General features: G+C 41.4%; 1 protein-coding gene and 1 long non-coding RNA gene across 7 annotated transcripts; one reads left to right on the top strand and one right to left on the bottom strand.

Moving 5' to 3' along the window:
- Nucleotides 1-1,856: 1,856 nt before the first annotated feature.
- CMTM6 (CKLF like MARVEL transmembrane domain containing 6) lies at nt 1,857-13,796 on the bottom strand. Of its 6 annotated transcripts, XR_012627809.1 has the most exons (6): nt 13,542-13,796; nt 9,045-9,221; nt 8,057-8,155; nt 6,347-6,558; nt 6,235-6,269; nt 1,857-5,755 (listed from the first exon to the last, which is right to left on the bottom strand). XR_012627809.1 is itself a non-coding variant. In XM_074860701.1 (4 exons), exons 1-4 carry the CDS (start codon nt 13,662-13,664, stop codon nt 6,409-6,411), a joined length of 549 nt encoding a protein of 182 aa, XP_074716802.1. In that variant the 5' UTR covers nt 13,665-13,796; the 3' UTR covers nt 1,857-6,408. The 6 variants fall into 6 exon arrangements, 1 of the variants encoding a protein (XP_074716802.1); XR_012627807.1 differs by having other exon boundaries at nt 1,857-5,404; nt 5,547-6,558; XR_012627808.1 differs by having other exon boundaries at nt 6,235-6,558.
- A 95-nt stretch (nt 13,797-13,891) lies between these two features.
- Nucleotides 13,892-17,985, top strand: LOC141939971 (uncharacterized). Its single transcript, XR_012627858.1, has 3 exons — nt 13,892-14,180; nt 14,327-14,427; nt 17,697-17,985. It is a non-coding gene; the product is annotated as an uncharacterized LOC141939971 (long non-coding RNA).
- The last annotated feature ends 1,109 nt before the right edge of the window (nt 17,986-19,094 follow it).

Here is a 19,094-nt window from a genome sequence, read left to right as displayed (position 1 = left end):
GCTCAGGGACTCCCCATTCCTTTGTTCTCCCACCCATGATCCACAGACCTTTCACTGAAAACCACAGCGTAGCACAGACTGCAGAAATCTTCAGAGCTGCAGTACAGCGTACAGGTGCAGATGCAGTCATGCAGCTGAAGCTTGACTTCGTAAAAAAAAACAAAAAAAATCGAATTTTTAAAAAATCTCGACAGGTTACAAACAAAAGGAACAAAAGTAAAACCCTTTCAAACTGCTTAGGTAAAGGATCTCCTTGAGACAATATTGATCTATTATCAACCTTCAGGCTACGTTCTGAGAAATAAGCAAATGACTGGAAACAGTATCACTAAAATGCACCGTTCAATTTCTAGCCACACTGACAAAAGAAGTGGGCAAGGGGGCTTCAATGCACTGAAAATACAGGTGGAAAGAGGGTGAAGCCCTCCAGACCGCGTAATTTCAATCATAGGATCATCTTCGCCCTCTTGTGGGCAAACCTCTCTCCTGCAGCTTCGCAGCAGATTCCTGTGCAGACAACTGCACCGTGCAGACAGCACGGCCAGAATGCACAAACCACTGCCGGCCTGCCTTGGGCTTCCTTCAGCCGGCAAGGAAGAGCTATTCTGAGCCCAGAGATGTCAACCCCAAACTCCAGCCAAGCAGTTAACCGCGCTGGTTCCTGCACGGCAGCAGCAGGAGGTTGTGTGAGAAAGCAGGTGGCTGGTCATGCTCCTTGCTCCAAAGGAGGGCCCACCCGAAAGCAAGGAAACATGTACCATGTGCCTGGAACTCCAGATGCACAGACAGCAGCGACCAGGGGGTGCCTGGGCACACACAACGGAAAGCCGCAGACTACCAGCCTATATTCTGCCCTGCTGTGCTATTCTGACAATTTACAGTAAACTAACTTGGACTACTCCTGAGGAAGGAGTTGTCACAATTCTAGCAATAGTATGACTTAAACTGTGTGGTCATGCTCCAAATCATTAAATCTTTATTATTCTTAGGACTTCTGGGTTATTTTCTCATGCTGTGTAAATCCACCGCTGACATACCCCTTAAATACAACATTTTGCCTTGCTTGTTTTCTTGCATCAAGTTTTCAAATGTAATTAAAAGCATTAGAGACCTTTCTCCCTTATGAATCCTTATGGTTATATTAATCTCTGGCAACTTCATCAAAGAGACAATTTCACCTTTAATGTTACAATACAAAGAAAAATACACCGTGGCATTCCAATTTCAGTGCCAACAATGAAGAAAGTGCCATTCTCCTCCTGTTTACAAGATGACCACCAGCTAATAAGCAATCTATAGGATTATGAAACAAAAAAGCTACCCTGCCAGAAAGCATGCGGGTTTATTTCCTTTTCCTCACCCCCTACCTCTGACAATCAAACATTTTTAAATGATCCAGCGGCTCCCCCTCAACCAAGTAACTCGGTCACCTGCATTTATGTACACCAGAAGAAATTATTTGCTCTTAATACCTTTTCCTAGTTTGTGCTTCATCCTTTAACAAGTCTGCCACTTCATTTTTTTCAGCTCCAACTAATCAAGAAAATAGGAAAGCTGCTAGCACTTGAATGACGCTTGTCACAGTAACCTATAGACAATGGTAGGTGTAAAGGCTATTGCAAAATAGTTTGGTTGGACCCTGTGGTAAGAGGCAATACTGACCTTATTGGACCTTTCCCCTGGAAACTTGCAGTGAGAATATCCAGCTCTGCAAGTTGGACCCTCTTCTCCAAGTAACAGGCAAATACAATGCAAGCTCTTTCCTCCAAACCAGGAACGAAGAATGATGTTATTTCCTATGGTTGGCTCTGGGACAACTACATAGCAACACCAAATCATAGCAGCAGAAACAAGAAACACTTATTTACTAATATTTTATTTTAAAAATGATTACAAAATATTTTAGAAAGTTCTTAAGACCAAAAAAAGCATAATACATTAAAAAAGACCACAAGTTTAGAATGGCAAAAATATTTAAGCATATCAAAATTATTTAAATGTAAATTCAAGGCAACACTGGCAACAAAACTGTATAAAATTTTCATTTTATATATATAAAACATTCGTATAATCATCCTGATTTAATAATCAAGTCACTTAAATTCCCAAAGGTATTAGAAGTGATAGATAGTTCTGAACAGCATAAAATGTAGCATCTAGAGAACTGCTTATGTTTACAGCAATAGATTAAAACAAAGATGAATTTCCATCTTAAAGGCACTACCAGCATCTTGATTCGTTACAATTTTACATAACCTTTCAAAAATTTCACAAAGTATTTATTTCCCTTCAGTGTAGAAAGCTTGGTACTTTTATTGCACAAATTTGAATGAGGATCACCACGATGGCCATTATGCAAAAACATCTTGTACAGAGTTCAGAACTGCGTGAGAGAGCTCGCTGCTTTTTCAAGTTGGAGGGTGCAAATGTGGAACTCAGTTGAAACAGACCGCGAGCCTTCCCTGCTATTTTTAAGCACAGAGTGCAAGCAGTAAGGCACAATTCCTTCACATATCTAGAACCCAAAGGGCACTGGCAGCATTGTGATTTTAACACGGGCTAAACACCAAACACAAAAATTAGCATTCACAATCTACACAACGCAGGTGCAGATTTTCAGAGGAGAAACTCACAGTCCAGCCACCTAACAGCAAGTCCTCACATGTCCTGGAGAATCCTCTGCACCGATTCTCAAGGCACTGTAAACAAAGCCTGAAAGTGGGTGCAGAGCCTTTAAATATTTTTGGACAGGCTCAACTGAAAAGACGAAAGCTTTTAATGTGTCTGAGCAGGCTCACAACACCACTGCCAAGCACTGTGGTGAAGAAGGGAGAAGACAGTCCCCAGGTAGAAGTACTGGGCCAGTTCCTTCTTTCCACAGGTTTTACTACCAGCTAAGATTGTACGGAGATGGTTACTTTGCAAACAGAAGAAGAAATTTAAGACAGCTGCTTGTAGCAGCACTCCTGCCAGAACTCCCACCACTCTCCTGAACAATCCCTAATCCACTTCAGTCAAAATCAGCCACCTTAATGTAAGCAATTTAAATAGCTGGTTTAAATTAAGTAGGCTGATTTCATCAGAAGCAGGCTGGGAACAAGCAGACCGCTTTGCTGACAGAGCACGGGAGGGGTAAGAGACATCCAGCCACACACGCAGAGCTCCAGCAAAACCAGCTCCAATGCCATTCTCTGGGATCAGTCTAATTAAAAGACAGACACTCAAAGCCTAGATCTGACACTAGAAGCATCAAAGGGGGCACATCAAGACTGCAGGAGACCAGCTTGCTCAGCCACTGCAGCAAGCACATCTCTCCCCCACCTAGCCTGTGAGGGCAGAAGAGCTAGGAGGGTCACCCATCTGCCTCTTTATCTTAGGAAGCTGATAAGGCAGTTAAGGAAGAGACCTCACAGAAGCAGAGAACAGCATCCACACTAGCAAACCTGCTTCTCAACTATTTTAAAACAGAACAAAAAGAACACTTCATGCTTATAAGCCTAGGATTAACAGTACCTCCATGCAGAAACTGTTAGCCAACAACTGGTTTGGAAGCAACACTTTAGCAACTGCCTTAAACCTATAACCACAATGTGACTTGCTGGTAGTATTTAACTACTATGTGAGAGATTAATGCCAGCTAAACAGCATCTGGAGTGGAGCAACATGTATTGTTATAAAGAACAGAACGACTCTTCCTATTAGTAAACTCCTGTGACATACAGGAAAACAGCTAACCAGTTTCCCAGACTACTGTTTGTCATTTTCATTAGCTGATGGCAACGCTTGCATCCCTTTCAGTCAGAGATGGAATCTGATCCTCAAATCTATACGTGGATCAGACAGCTGGTAACAGAATGGCTATAAACTATCTACTTGAAACAGCTAAAGATGCCCAAATCTCCTCACTCTAACAACCCAAAATATGCCAGGGATGCCAGCATGTATGTAGTAGGAGAATCCATCAAACCTGCAAAGGTTAGCAGTGTTTGTTTCAAAGGGCCTAATGGTCAGAGCATGGGAGTCAGATCTCAGTCAGTCACTTCTTCTGACACCACCTCCTTTGTGAAACCTTTTCATAAAAATAACTTGCTCTGTATATGAGTTTCTCTCTGAAGTATCAGCAGTAGATATCATAGATAGGGAGGCCAAGGCAGAGAGATGACTTTATAGATCCCTTTTGGTACCAGTGTCTCCAATTCAGGAATGGACACCAATAACAAAGCACTTAGGTGGGGAAAAGTCTATAGAAAAAGCAACCATAGCCCAGAAATCTATTCACATATTTTCAAGCTGAGAAAAAATTACCTTAAGATAAAAGTCCTGTCATGGTGCTGCATTGCTTAATAAATATCAGCAGCACATTGTTACTCTTGCAGTATATTTACAACTTTTAATTATAGATCAAGATTTAGAGACTATAGACATCTTGATGTGAAAACAAATTCAGTAGAATCCTGGGCAATAAAAAAAAAAAAGAAAAAACCTCTTAGAATGTTAATCATAGATATGGACACAATCCCCAAAGTAAGACACTGCAAATCACAGCTGAGCTATTTCTCATTATGGCAAGTTTTGTATCAGCAGTAGCACTGCTTGTAAACAAAACATCTCTGATTTAGCCAGTTTTCAGAGACAGCTACAGCAAGCTCTGTACACCTAGACCGAGAGCCGGTTTTAGTGCAAATGGACACTAATAAATACAAGGAAAAAGAAAGCCAGTCCAAAAGGCATTTCTTCTTCACAAAGCTGGAAATTCTAGGAAGGAATGTATGTCTTTTATGCATAGCTCTGAAACCAAGCTGCAGCTTAAACTTGATGCTTCACACCACCTGTCAAAATTTTACATCCTCCAAGCAAAGTGTAGTGTTAGGCTTAAGTCTCAGACCTTAGAGAGAGAACATCACAAACTTAGTTCATCAGTAAGTGGCAGCGCTGGAAAAAACCTGTGACCTTCTTCTACAGTCCTTTGTCTTACAACAGCTTCCTCATCCTTTTCCAAATACAGCTTGCTCAGCCAATTTCTGGACAGCTTAGTCTCAATGCTGCCCCAACAGGCTACAGAACTATAAATTTGTCAGACTAGGGTATTGATGAAATGGAGTTAATGCCTGGAAGACATGGCAAATGCCATAAGCACTCAAACAAGAATTGTTTTTGCATAATCAGCTTTTTCTCATTTGCTTTGGTATTTTGGAACATCTCCTGGCTTACAGCACTTTGCTCTACTTTTGAAGGCTTTCCTTTTAAGTGAAGTCTAGCAATCTTGCTTTTACCTCAGACATCTGAAAAATGCCTTTTCACAACTTCATTTCTTTTACAGCCATCAACATCTGGTCTGATACGTCTGTCATTTGTCTGATACATGTTGCATCAGCAGTGTTTCTTGCAGTCCTACAGCCTGTTGCTTTTAAGACAAATCAAGGGTACAAGTGCTTATTTACCTGTTTACCAATTGAGCTAGTCAACAGCAAGAAGTCTTAAGCTAGTGCTATATATTTATAAAAAAAGAAAATGGTGGGGTCCATAACCATTCTGGCAAAACTTACCATTAACTATGCATAAACAGCTGCATATGGTATTAACCTCGCAAGTAACATTCACCAGGATAGAACCAACGTACTGTAATGCTTTTCCCATTGAGGTTCAAATTGCTACTTCTGGGGTTACTTCGTGAAAATATTTATTCTTCATCTTCTTTCTCTCACAGGCGGCTTTTCAAGTTTCTTCCTGCAACTTTTATAGCTTTTGAAACAATCTGAAAGAAGATTCTGGCATACAAGTCCAAACTTTGACAATCATGGGGTGCAAAACTGTCTCCTTAGTATAACCATTACATTACCCTCCCCATAAAACCCCTACACTCGCTATTCCAGTAAACTGATAGAGCTGAGACATATGAAGAGTAAAACCAAAACAAAGCCAAGCCTTATATAAGCATTTCTGTAAGGCTCCAACTCGGTATCCCTTTTACATTCACAGTTTGACCAGTAAGTACAAGAACAAATTCTGCTGTACTCATATATAACTTGTAACAGAAGTATCTGGTCCATTTATACAGAAATTATCTTTAGGGTATAGTTCAGAATTTACGCATCACACGTTAACCTTTATTAGTCACCTTTGTCAAAATCAAAGCACACTGTTGACCTTGAGTTATTCTATTTAGACACAAGTTTTTTTAGTGTATGTCAGCTGGACAGGTGGCAGGACCAGTTATTAAGCAGGACCAGTTACCTTAGAACATGACGCTCAAGATGCCATTACTTGACCTACGGATCAATAAAAATTTACGGTGAGCAATGCATACAAAATGGATTAGAAGGAAGAGACAGAAGTTGTTACCTACAGTGCACTGAAAGTTCATTTTAGTTTGCTCCATTCAAAAAAAAAGGAAATTATTCCAGAAAGTTAGCTTTGTTTATTCAGTGGCTGATTTTCTGTGGCACTCTGAGTGTTGCCAGGATTTTCAGAGCATCTGTCAAGGGTTTGTTTCCGACTGTGAAAACGTTCTATAATAATTTCAGCTAAAAATGCACCACTTGCAAGAAATCCAAACACCTGTGAAAGTGAAACGAACATACAATTTTAAAATGTACAAACATTAACAATATTCTAACATTGTTTGGAGAGATTTGCTGGACTATTTACATATGTTAATAACACCTAAGTATTAAGTTTCCAGTCCTCCTTAAATCTGTGGTTCCATTTAAATTGGGAACAGATCAGAAATCATAATTCTAGCACGTTTAATGCAAAAATTTTTACAGTTCTCATTCTGTTAATCAAGTGTGAACCATACAATATGTTCTAAACAGCCCTTAATAGCCGAAGCATATTCCTTTTATTGCAAAAATTAGTTATTAAAGAAGCATGGGATTAGTGGTATAGCAGAACACTTATCCCAGAGATAGCTGCTGATTAAAGGGACTAAGTGAAGAAGACTAACATATGGAAGGTGAACGGAGATAAGATCTGCAGAGCCTAAGCAAGTCCTTACTGGGTCAGCAAGGGAGGGGGAAATGATATTTTGTGACTGACATTTCATTATTAGTCATGGCAAGATAGTGGTAAGGAGAAAGTTGCAGTTTCTATCAAATAAGGAAACACACACATGCATTATTCTAACTTTTACCTGACTTTTACACAACTGGTTTGGCCCAAAGCAATTTGATACTAGTAAGTCTTAAATCACAATAGTTGACATTTTTTTCCAACTCCAGAAGAAAAAACCTGAAAGACTTTATACTCAAACCATTAGGTCTGAATATATCAACATCACAGACTATGACTATACCAAAGTGTGTTATCTCTAATAGCTCGTGCTGCCTGTGGAACAGAATTATTTTGCTTTCTTTTCTAACTCATTTTTCCTTGTTCAAGAATAAAATCAAAATTTGATCTTTTAAAAAATCACATTTTCACAATTCCAAGGTTATTCAAAAGAAGTGCCAAATGAGTGAGGAATTATGACATCCACAGCATCCCAAAGCCTCTTCAGTGCCTTGCCCTGAGCCTTTTCAGTGTTCCCTGGGAGATGAATGCCCTGTTGCTCTTCTAACTATTTCTGTCACTGAGGAACTGCTGCTCTGATTGCAGTTCTTGTACGTTAGCACTCTCCACACATGCTTTATAACGCCTGGCAAAAGACATGGTTTCTTGCTGACTTTGTGAGGGGGTGGCATTAGGAAAGGAAGATTGAAGCATTTCAGAGATGAGTATTTCAGAGAACTGAGGAAGCTGTGAGAGGTGGCAAAGAAAAAAAAGTGACAGATGACAGGGAATAATACGAAGCCAAAGCCGTGAAGTCTGAGGAACCCAGAAGCAAGCTGCAAACGCATGTGGAGCTTTCCAAAAACCCTGAGGAATTCCCGCTCTTTGGGTTTCCTATGGTAAGTTTCTGGAAGGCCTGAAATAGCTCATTCCTCCTGAAACATCACAGTGCACTGAATTCTGTTCCCTGCCCAGTTTCTTCCCTGCAAATTGAGTGAGATTTAGAGGGCAGAGAAATTAACGTACAAGATAAATACAAAGTAAATTATGCAATTTTAAGACTTACATATGCTGCTCCTTCAACAGCAGACCCAGAGCTGGTTGCAACAAGCACTATTGACGCTAACAGAAAACAGACACCTATGACTGGCATGGCCCAAAAATTCTGCAAATATAAAACCCATGAATGTTATAGAATTGTAGATCTACTACCTGAAAAAGAACAAGTATCATAACAGCAGCTGAGCTAATCTGCCAGTGAATTTATGCTTTGAAACTCTGATGCGAGTGGCAGCTTCACAAAATATATTCTACAGCTATATTCCAAACAATGTTCAACATTATCAACTATTTAAGAGTCTGCATTACATACTCCCCTTGCTGTCTTCAAGTATTTCATTCATTTCACAATCAAATTCAAGCTCAGGTGAACCATGCTAGCATTATTCCCTAGATAAAACATCTAGGAGAGCAGAAACCTGTAAGTAAATGTGCTCATTCAAATCTCTTACTACACTCCTTTATCTGAACCTTCACATAAAAACCCTACTGTTTGCTCTGAAGACAAATAGGAAGGGACGCTCATAAGACACTATAATATTCTTACTGACTTTACAAAGCAACTTTGTGTCACTGCTGGATCTTCTGAAATATAAAAGCATAAACTGTAATGAGTATGATTATTACTAAGAAGGAGGTAGGCTACACCCAGTAGGAAAACAGATAGGGTAAACAGGTAGGTTACAAGTATCATGCTGGTAGTAAACTGTGTTCCGTATACGGACATATATGTGATGACTACACAGTAGTATTAGTCTGCGTGAAAGACTTTCACGTAAGTGCTACAATCCTGCAGGTAACCAACATGACAATTTTGCAAAAGTTGTCAATATAAAAGGGACTCTCAAAGTTCACCCATTTTTTAACTATAAGCTACTTCAATCTACCCTTTAAATAGAGAAGAAAAGGAGATTCATTCTGCATAGCCTTTTTACTCCACAGTAATCTTTAAGCACTTACAAAAAAGGGTTTGATTTTTTAAAAAAATTCCTTACCATTCTCTGTACTTTATCTTCCCCAAATGTTTCATATACATCAGTGCAATACACACAGAGGATCAGGAGGCTCAAAAGAAAGGCACTGCAGCTTACAAATTCAAAGACATAAAGTCCACCACACTTGATACAATCCTCCACAATTTCTTCACAAATAACAGCCAGAAGAGAGAGAATCTGCAAACAAATAACATGCTTGAGTTGGAAGAAGTCTCTAGTATCTTCAGCAAATAGAAATCTCTGATATGAACATTAATAAAGACTGCTGTAAAGAAAATCCTCAATCGACAAAGAACCCAGTAAAATTCTGTACTATTTTCTTACAGGGAGAAATAACTATATAGTGACCCAGTTTACACTTGCTGTTAAAGTTGGTCAATAAACTACACTCAGGTAAGATGAGCACACACTGCCAGACACAGGCTTCTTGATTAGACAGCCAAGATTCCTGATTTGTGGTTTTTGCAATTGCCAGTTGGAAGCAGATGAGGCAGGCAAGCGTGGAGAGCACACACCCTGCTCAGAACGGGCGAAAATGCTATTGCTTACTACTTACAACTGCACTTAATTTTAAATGCATTTGGGTTCAGGGTGGAGGGGAAAATTGGACAGCATTGACACAGTCAGCTACCTCCCTGAACATTTACAGCTGACGTTACCTCCCCTTGATAAAACTTCCGAGAAAGTGCATGTAGCTAATAGGTCACATGCCTATGACCTAGTAATGACAGAATCTCAGCTGTACTTGTAGGAACCAAAACTTTAAACTATGTTTAAACTATGTTGGACAGTGTTTAATCTATGCAGAAGCTTACGTTCACCTTCCTGCCACAATATGTTTTGAGGAAAGAACACGAGTTAACTCCTGTACAGTCACCACACATCTGCTGCTGGATTTTCTACTATTTTACTGTACAAGAAAAAATACTTGCTGTATTTAAATGTTCTCTCATTTTGGCCACTTCTTGCTAGTTTCCTTCATCCCATAAAGTCGATACAGGACTACTGATCCTTGTAGTAAGGAGTTCACCAAACTAAAACAAAACCATTAGTAGGAATCAGACTTGGTCATAAAATTGAGACTGATATAAGGCCAATGATCATATTTTTAATTTTATTAAAGTATATGGGCAATAATGAGGTTGACAGTTCTTTAAAAAGAATTTAAAAATCAAATTCTAAAATTCAGAATTAGTCTTGGAAAATAACCACCAGCCTTTGGTTTCAGTTTTCTGACAGTAAAAATAAGAACAACAATTTAGCATGTGGGAACTGTAAATTCCCCCTGCTAAGCCTCAGAAGGGCACTTCAAAGTATCATGTTTTGAAAACACTGCAATCATATAAAGTAAACAGGATCTCCGAAAGGGAAAGAACCCAAGCTGGGAAACTGCATTACTATCAGGCCTCCACATACTTCCCTTCTCTCCTGCAGCAGGTGGCAAGGCAAACTTCTCATCAGCCCTCGCACCTCAACCTGTGACTACAATGGCTGTCCAAGGAATGTTTTGAATTCTGAATTTCCAATTTTTAAGTATTTTTTTGAATTTCAAAAGATTCTCTCAGCTGTGCCCAATGACTTTCAACTCCACATTTTTCACAAGTCAGCTGAAGCGTGAGATATGTTTTCATGTATAGTTCTAGCTCTTTTTATCAGCACTGAAAACTGAATGGCATTGCTTTCACCTGGGATGAAACAAAACAGAAAGGAAATAAACCTGCCCCTAAAAGAACTTAAGCCCAGATAACAATAATATGATCTAAATAACTAAAAAAAACCTCTCTGCTGAGTGTACAAACAAGTAGAAAAAAATCCCACTCAAAGAGTTCAGTGTCAAATAAATGAGATCTGTCAAGTGGAGTCTTATGTGGGACTTGTCCAAATCAGTATTCAATTTTTTATTAATAAACTGAATAACAAAACAGAGAACATCCTTTAAAAAGCTCTGGAAGTTGAAGTCAAACTATACTTGATGACAAGTATTTCTGCTTTAGCTAAGAATTCGTTTCTACCTCAATCTTGGCACAGTATGTGCTGTGCCATTTACCTTTGTGCAGAATTTGAACCAGTCATGGGCTAACAAAAATACTCCACCTATATATTTAAAAAAAAGTTTTTAAAAAAATCTAGAAACTCATGCAATAAGCATGCGTCCCAGCATGCTTTTGGCAGTTACATCTTTGTTATTTCATTTGCCCAAAAAGCTTTAAAAAACAGGCTAAGATTAAAACGTATGCCATTACTAATCAAAAGAAAAGCATTTCTAAGGTCTAGAAACCATTTTTTGACCACTTCTGTAATGAACACAGCTGATTTTCTGAGTGCAATACCCTGTTTAGCAGTCCACACAAGTGATTATCAGTGCATAATCCCAGTAACAACTCACAATCATTCTTGTAAGGCAAGGCTAATAGATGTTAACGACCATCTCCATCACTGACATTCCAAAAAATCAACACTTTCCCAAAACAGGAACATTTCTTACTGGAGATAAGGAGGATTCCACCTTCAGTAATTTCTGGAGCTTGTTTAAAGTGTTTTGACCAAGAGCTCCAAGATCTGTCTATTTTGGTAAGGGGAAACAAAAAGGGGAGAAAAAAACTGTTGGAAATTAGGACACCATTTTCTTTTTCCTCTCATTGAAGGACAGGTACAGGCCATAAACTGCTAATTGTTTGGGAGTGTATCAAGCAGCTATCCATGATATTTGGGATAACCGTGATTCTCCTTTTTCCTACTAGAAAGTTTGTAAATAATGCCTCTGTTCAGGCAAACAGTTTAAGACTTTGGTGCACCAGGAAATTTGCATAAGTAATTGTTTATTTTAGTCGGTGAACCCACTTATTTAAATGATCTGCTTGTCTGGGAGCAGCAACCAGCAGATCTTTCTTTATTAATCTCCAGTACATGAAGTAAAACTTTATGTCCTATTAAATATAATAGGACATAAATATTAATAATTTAAAGCATTCTTGGGTGTGATTTTTTAAAACACACTTAGAAAACATTATTTTTGGCAGTGTTACCATTACCTTTACCAGCACTCAAGAATCTTCCATTTCTGGTTGAGGGTTTTGACTGTGTGCGAGACAAAAGTTTAAAAACCGAATGTCCTCTTTTCTGCAATGGTGAAGTAGTGAGAAAGGGTTGGAAACCACCTACAATTCCCATGAGCATGAGACATCTGACTGAAAAGCCACGTTGTTGGCTGGAAAACGTATCCTGCTACACATTTACAGTCAGCTGCCCTTTCCCACTGTGGGTTTCACTACCACCCTGCCAGTACTTAAGAATGATGCTCCTCGCCCCTTATCAGCAGTCGCACTGTCACATTTTGGAGAGCCCATCACCGAGTGCAAAACAAACAGGAACCTGAATCATACACCCAACTGCTGAACGCATTCAGGAATAATGTTACCCATAGCAAAAAGCAAGCAGAATATAAGCCTTTTATTTCCCGGTGGGCAGAGGACTGCCCAACACAAGGTGACGCACTGCGATGTCTCATACAATAGGCCACCATCAACACCGCATGTTTCTGGTACAATTTTCTACCACAAATTATGTGAGAAACGAGCGCCCTGATGTTAGCACTGACAGCGCGACGTGATAAACTTGCAAACGGGCTGCAGGAACAGCAGGAGAGGGAGGTGCAGATCTGATGGCCCTTCCCAGTTCTGTGGCCCTACCCTGAGGTTCAACCAAAGGCTTCTACCTCCTGTCTTCATCCAACGTGTCCCTCAGATGAAAACACTAAGTTTCCTGTGAGGTTTCCCTCCGACTTTAAACTATAAGGACAGCAGGCAGCTGAACCACCTTGGTCTGACGATGCACGCAACCATCAGATGTCAGCACCTGCTCCTGTAGCTACAACATGAAAAAGGAACAAGCCTGTTACTTCCCCACCATAAAATCATATAAACCTGTAGAAGCGATAGCACTGTAAGGCACCGTATGTCTGCTTTCCCTCGGAGTTACAAGCCTGCGCTGCTTTAGTGACCAACAGCAAAGTGGGGCTCTGCCTGGGCTACGCCTGACGCCAGGCTTTCTGGAGGAGCCAGCCCTTTCCTGACGGCAGAGCCATTCCCCCGAAGCCCCGGCCGCCTCCCCCGGCCCGCGCTTCACCCGTTTCATATTTAAGCGGCCGGGGGTCACCGGGACACGCTCGTTCCTATACCCAGGCCGCCCTTCTGCCAAGCGGGGACACCCGTAAAGCCCGCGGGCGACAGCCGCCGACGGGGCGGGAGCGGGCCCCCCTCGGTGGGACGTTCGGCCTCCCCCCGCCCGCCGGCCGGCCGCCATTCTGCCAGGCCTGCTCGCTCCGCGGAAGGCCCGGCCCGGCCCGGCCTCGGGGATGCAGGGGGACACGGCCGCCGCCTGTGGAGGCCCACGGGCGGGCGGTCAGTCAGCAACGGCCGCCCTGGCCCCGCTCCTCCCCTGGCGCTCCCCACCGGGCTGAGGCGAGGAGGGGAGAGCCGAGGAGGGGAGGGGACTCACCGCTTGGAGCGCCTTGGCCGACAGCCGCCATGGGCGCAGGTGCCGCCGGGTGCAGGCGAAGGGGCAGCGGGGCGGCTTGGCCTGCGGCTCGGTGGTCTCGTTGTAGACGGCGCCGTTCTCCATGGCCGCGCCGCCGCCGGCTGCCAGCTTGGGAAAGCGAAAGCAAAAGGGCGGCGGCAGGAGGGGCGGGGAAGGAGAAGGAAGGCGGAGGCAGCCCGCTGGGCGCTGGTGGAACAAAGGCGCTTCCTGCGGTGGGCGCCATCGCTCCCCCCGGCAAGGGAGGGAGGGACGGACGCCGAGTGGGTGGGTGGGGGGCTGCGGGCTCTTTGTGAGGGTGCAGTCACGGAGGGGTCACCTCAGGCCCCAGGTAGGGCTGTTCTCAGTTTTGTGAGGGGTGATTATTAAGAGGAGTTAACAAGATTATTTACGTGCCTCTTGCCACACGAGATTACGACATCGGGAGGATTTTTTAAACCAAAACTTTCGCTGCTTACGCTCCTCATTATCGGAGAGAGAGAACAATGGTATCCCCGAGTCTCTACTAATACAGTGCCACACCTTTGCCCAGATGGACTGTTAGAAGATACAGTTTTTGGTGCCAGCGTAGGAGGAGATTGAGCCCATTGTCTATAAGCAAAGGTGTGTTACATTCACTTACGTATTATTAATGTATTATCCACAGAACTATTGTGGTCCTTCATAGTCAAGTTCAAATACACTTCACTTAAATTCAGTCAAATACAATCTGCTAGTAGAAAAATGTTGATTTGCTTTCTTAACCTTAGCTTTATAGGTGCTTAGGGAACAGAGCAGGCTGTTCAGACGCTGCCTCTCTCTCAGAAGCACACAGTGAAGTCGATGGATGTGTGCTACCGTGACCCATGAGGTAGGTGCTATTTTTAACTCTGCCAAGGGCCACGGTTAACTGCACAGATGGAGTGGTATGGGACAGATAAAAGCAGTTAGGCCATGCTCTGTGCTGAACGACGCGTGACATCTCCCAGTAAGACAACACAAGCCAGGGGAACACGCAGGGTACAGGCTTGTCTGTGCCATAAGCAATGTTCAGCTGCAGGAATTGGCTTGAGAGGCAAATGAGTAGGGCAAATCCTGTAATTCCCAAGGCATGGGAGTTTCCGCTAAAATAAGTAAGGTATCACCGTGGGTGTGCCCCAGCTTCTGCCTGGGTTTGGGATGAGTGTAACGTAGCTGTGCTGGCAGCATCCCAGACTGCAGGACTGAGCAAGTAGGTGTAAGTCAGTAACATTTACTGTTACTACTTATGAGTGCCCAGTGCCTTCATTACCTTTTTTTACATTAGAGTATTATAAATAAGATTACATTACAGAGGCTGGCATCTCTCTCCTAAAGGAAATTCCCTTTTTGTTTTCTTCCTTGATAATATCTCAAAACTGGCTGAATAACTCCAGAGCCACACAGTGTGTGACTAGGCTGTGCTGTGGTCTTAACAGAGATAGAAGCAATTATCAGTTCTTTTAAGCTGTTCAGTAGCATCTAAGGCTATTTTGTAGTCATTCCCTTTTGAATCTTTACCAATGTCTTAATGCAGCATTGCTAGATTATGCACACAGATGTTAATATTAAAAACAACTGTCTTGAGGAGACTGCTTTTCAAGGACTCAGAGAAACACAAGACAAGCCCACAAAAGGTAAAATACCCAGCAACATTTTCTAGTTTAAGAGTTGTTTTTCCTGTTCAGGCCTTCTCCAGGAAATACATATCAACGATGCATGAATTATAAAGGCTAGCTTGCCATTTAAAGCCTAACTTATTTAGGCCACTTTATTTGTAAGGAGGTGTAGGAAAAGCAAAACAACAGCAAAGTTACAGGAACTAAGATCATGTGACAGTGAAGGAATGAAAACTGGACAACAGCATAGGACCTGATAGCTTAAAAATACTTGAAGTATTGTGTTAAAATGTACAAATGCTGCTGTTCACACACACTGCAAGTGTTCTTCACCCTTTTCATCAGCACTGTCTTTCAAGTACCATATCTCTCCTTTAAAGAGGAAATGCAAATCAAAACAACAGTTACGATAAGTAACAAGCCTGTTTAATGCAAATAACTGTAATTAGCTGGCTGTGATGTAACGGAAATCCCATTCCAGATGTACATCTATTAATTTCCTTCTGTTTATATGCTACATCTGATAGAATTTTCCAAAAAGAGAAGTCTTTCTTCCTCCCCCATGGCCTCTGATGGAATGGCAGGACCAGAGCTAAAGGCAGGACATGGTGGCAGAGAAGCAGCCCTGGAGTTAGATCCTGAGCTATGGTAACATCTCCAGTCAGCCAGGCAGAGAGTGTGAGATCAGTAGAAGCAGATTAGCGATGAGTGACCTAGTTTTCTCCCTCATTACATCTTCTCCAAAGATACCCACCATAGTGACCAAAAAGCAATACCAATTAAGTTGAGAAAGCCACCTCATTAGGAGAGATTACAGTGTACACAGTATAGCTGTATGACAGTTGCTACTCCTTACCACTGATGCTGAAATAATTTCCAAAAAGTGTGACTGGAGCTCCTTGATGCAGTTGAGTAAATGCCAGCCACTGGAATGAGGTGGATACAGGCCAGGGCTGCATCACTGTTTCCATAGAGTGATGCCCGGTGGCTCTGGCACTAGCTTTGTGCTGTGTTACAGTATGACGCTAAAGCCCAAGTCCCTCACACTCAGAATTGGCACCAGGGCTCCACTGACCTCACAAATGAATATTCTCCTTTTCCCATGTCCATAGCTGCAGTTGTGAGTTTTTTTTCTTTTCGGAGGGTGAGGGAGAAGGAAGTAGAGGAATGGGAAGGCAGCTTAAAAGCCCAAACCACTGAAGGAGCTGGACTCAGTTTCTTTTGAAGGGTGATGAGGTTTATTGCTACTAAACAATTTGGGGAGCTCCACTGAAGTCAGCCAGGCGGAGGCACAGCTCTCTCCCTGGTCTCTTCTGGTGTTCCCACACAGGCATCTCAACAGCTTTTGTTCATGACTCTAGCCCCGTGTATTACATGAAGTAAATACAGGATGACTACCTAGCACATGGAATATTCTGAGTACTGCGACAAAGAGCTCAGAAAAGACTTGAACATGTTGCATTTGCTGAATCTTCTTCAGCTCTTGAGGCTCTATTTTTGGGCTCAGCATTGCAACTGAACTTCACAACCCCCTATCACCATACTAATGTGCTACAATGTGTGATTTTTAAACAGCTAAAGATGAAGAATTAGCATTTTTAACAACCATTCCTGAGTATCCCTTATGGCACAAGAGAAAAAAAACCCTTAACTCTCCACGTTTCCCAAATGCAGGGTTAGGCCACCTCTTGTCAGTGGTTTCCTGCATGCATCTGCATGGCACAGAGAAGCATAAAGCCATGAGGTATTTGACAGGCAATGGAGCTGCAGCTGCAGGTGTCCTACTGCAAATTAAGTTTGCTTCCCAAGAAGAGACTGCAGCCCAACAGGCTGGTACTTGCATTTCAGATGTATCACTAGAAATTTAAGGTTAGTATAACCTAAAAGTCACATGCACATTTCAGACTGCCATTTTCAACTGAAAAATATGAACTGTCTGAAAATGAAGTGGCCATTTACTAAAAATTTTTGAGCTTAGAATCTGCAGAACAGCTTTATTACAACCAGTCTATTCAAAGAACTGATGTAGGAACATGGTAGAGAGGAGGAAGAGATTTGTAAAATTTCCCCAAAACAGTTTAGTTTGAAACTAATCAGCTCCTTGTCTACACAGAACTAGACCTGAAAGTCTAAAGGAATTTATTTGGTTTATTTAATTTGTAGTGGTTTTGCAGTATTCATACTGAAAAGAACTTAAAAAGTATTAATTGTTCTTTATCAAAAGATCATCCCCTGTGGTTCTTGTGTTAACTCTTTGCTTTCTGTATCTTGTGTGCTAGACTGAAATTTTGTACCAACTATCACTAAAGTATTAAAGGCACACAAAAGTGATTAGAAGCAAACTTATTTATTCATGCTGTTACTCTTTTTCTAAAATTGGGGTCATCAGAAACCTAACCTATCTCCAGCTTAGGGCACAAAAGCATAATAAAGGATTATGCAGACATATCTTTGCCAAATTAGCTTCATTGTTTTACCCAATTTCTTTCTTTCTTACTTTTAGGAGAACAGGGAGGATTCACGGGCACTACATGTTGTGAGAAGGGCTTTCTGTCACAGAGGCTCATTTTGCATGATAGTTCTGGTAAATCCCACCTTAATTGTCTACTCTCATCAAAGCTGTAGCCAGGGCAATTGCAGCTCAAGAAGACACAGCAACCAGCCCAGTAGTCTTGGTCTCAGAGGGAACAAGCCAAAGCTTATCAGGTTACACAGAAACACGTTCTCACAGGTTTTCCTTTTGTGGTAAAGATACCTTAAAGTCTTTTTTCCCCAAACAGATAGTGACTGTGTCAAGAGAATTTGGTTGGGCTACTTTAGTCCTGAAGAATGAAAAGGCATGGTAGGGAGACAGCCTTTTTGTAAATAATTATTTTTAGAAAAAAAGCACAAAACAAACACAAAGAGCTGTCAGGGTTTAGGGAAGAAATGCATTTAGAAGCTTTAAATATGCAGAAGTGACATTTTGCCAACTTTTAAGAAGTGAAATTTTAATGAGTCATTAGTAAGGTTTTCCCCTGTCCCAGCCTCCAGAAAAGTACAATAGCTCTTAATGTACTCGTGTACATTACACGTGTAGTTTTCCATCTTTGGAAAGGGTGTTGTGCTTTGACAGTTGCTCAGATGAACTAAATTGAAGATTGCAGGAGCTAAAGTTTTCTTTCAAAAACCTGGACAGTACCAACTAGTTTAAGATGTTGCCCTAAAATGCCGTTTCACCCTCCCAACACATACCACTGCAGTTGTAGGAGGAAGCGTACTAGTGATACAAGCAGGACCCCTTCTCTCAAGCATATTTCAAATTCTGTTTCAAGGAGTTTGCATACAGAATCTAGAGAACTGTTTTGATACTGATGCATGCCCTGCATCCATGATTGGAAGCTTAATTTTTTTTCTTCAAGACATCATTTACTCTATAGAGTTGTTCATCAGCAGGTCACGCATTTTCTAATTTGCCACCTTTACTGAATCACTGCCATAAGCAAAATTTTAAGGACTCCAGCTTGAACAATTGATCCACAGTTAAGAATCTCTACTGAAACTTGACAGTCCACAATTCAATACTCTGAGTCAATTTTAACAAGTATGCTTAACTTCACAAAGTTCAATGCGCAACAAAATGTTGTTCTTATGTAGATTTAGGTATTTAAAAAATACAGAGGTAATCCCCTCAAACCAGCACGTAAGGCAGGAATTGAAGAGTACCACCATGTTCAAAATAAAGAGGATTTACCCCCTCCTCTTAAGTGTTTACATTTTCTCAGTAATTGGAGAAAGTAACATAAGATGTTGATGAAAAAAACTAGAAAACCTGAACTCATTAACAATTTTTCTTGGCAATCATTTGATCAGGATATACTTTTTACGCCTTCCTCTTCTGTGGCTATCAGTAGGATGCAAC

The sequence above is a fragment of the Strix uralensis genome, chromosome 1, assembly GCF_047716275.1.
Source record: "Strix uralensis isolate ZFMK-TIS-50842 chromosome 1, bStrUra1, whole genome shotgun sequence".
NCBI classification, from domain to species: Eukaryota; Metazoa; Chordata; class Aves; order Strigiformes; family Strigidae; genus Strix; species Strix uralensis.
Note: the sequence above shows the minus strand (reverse complement) of the source record. Positions and strands in the feature narration are given on the sequence as shown.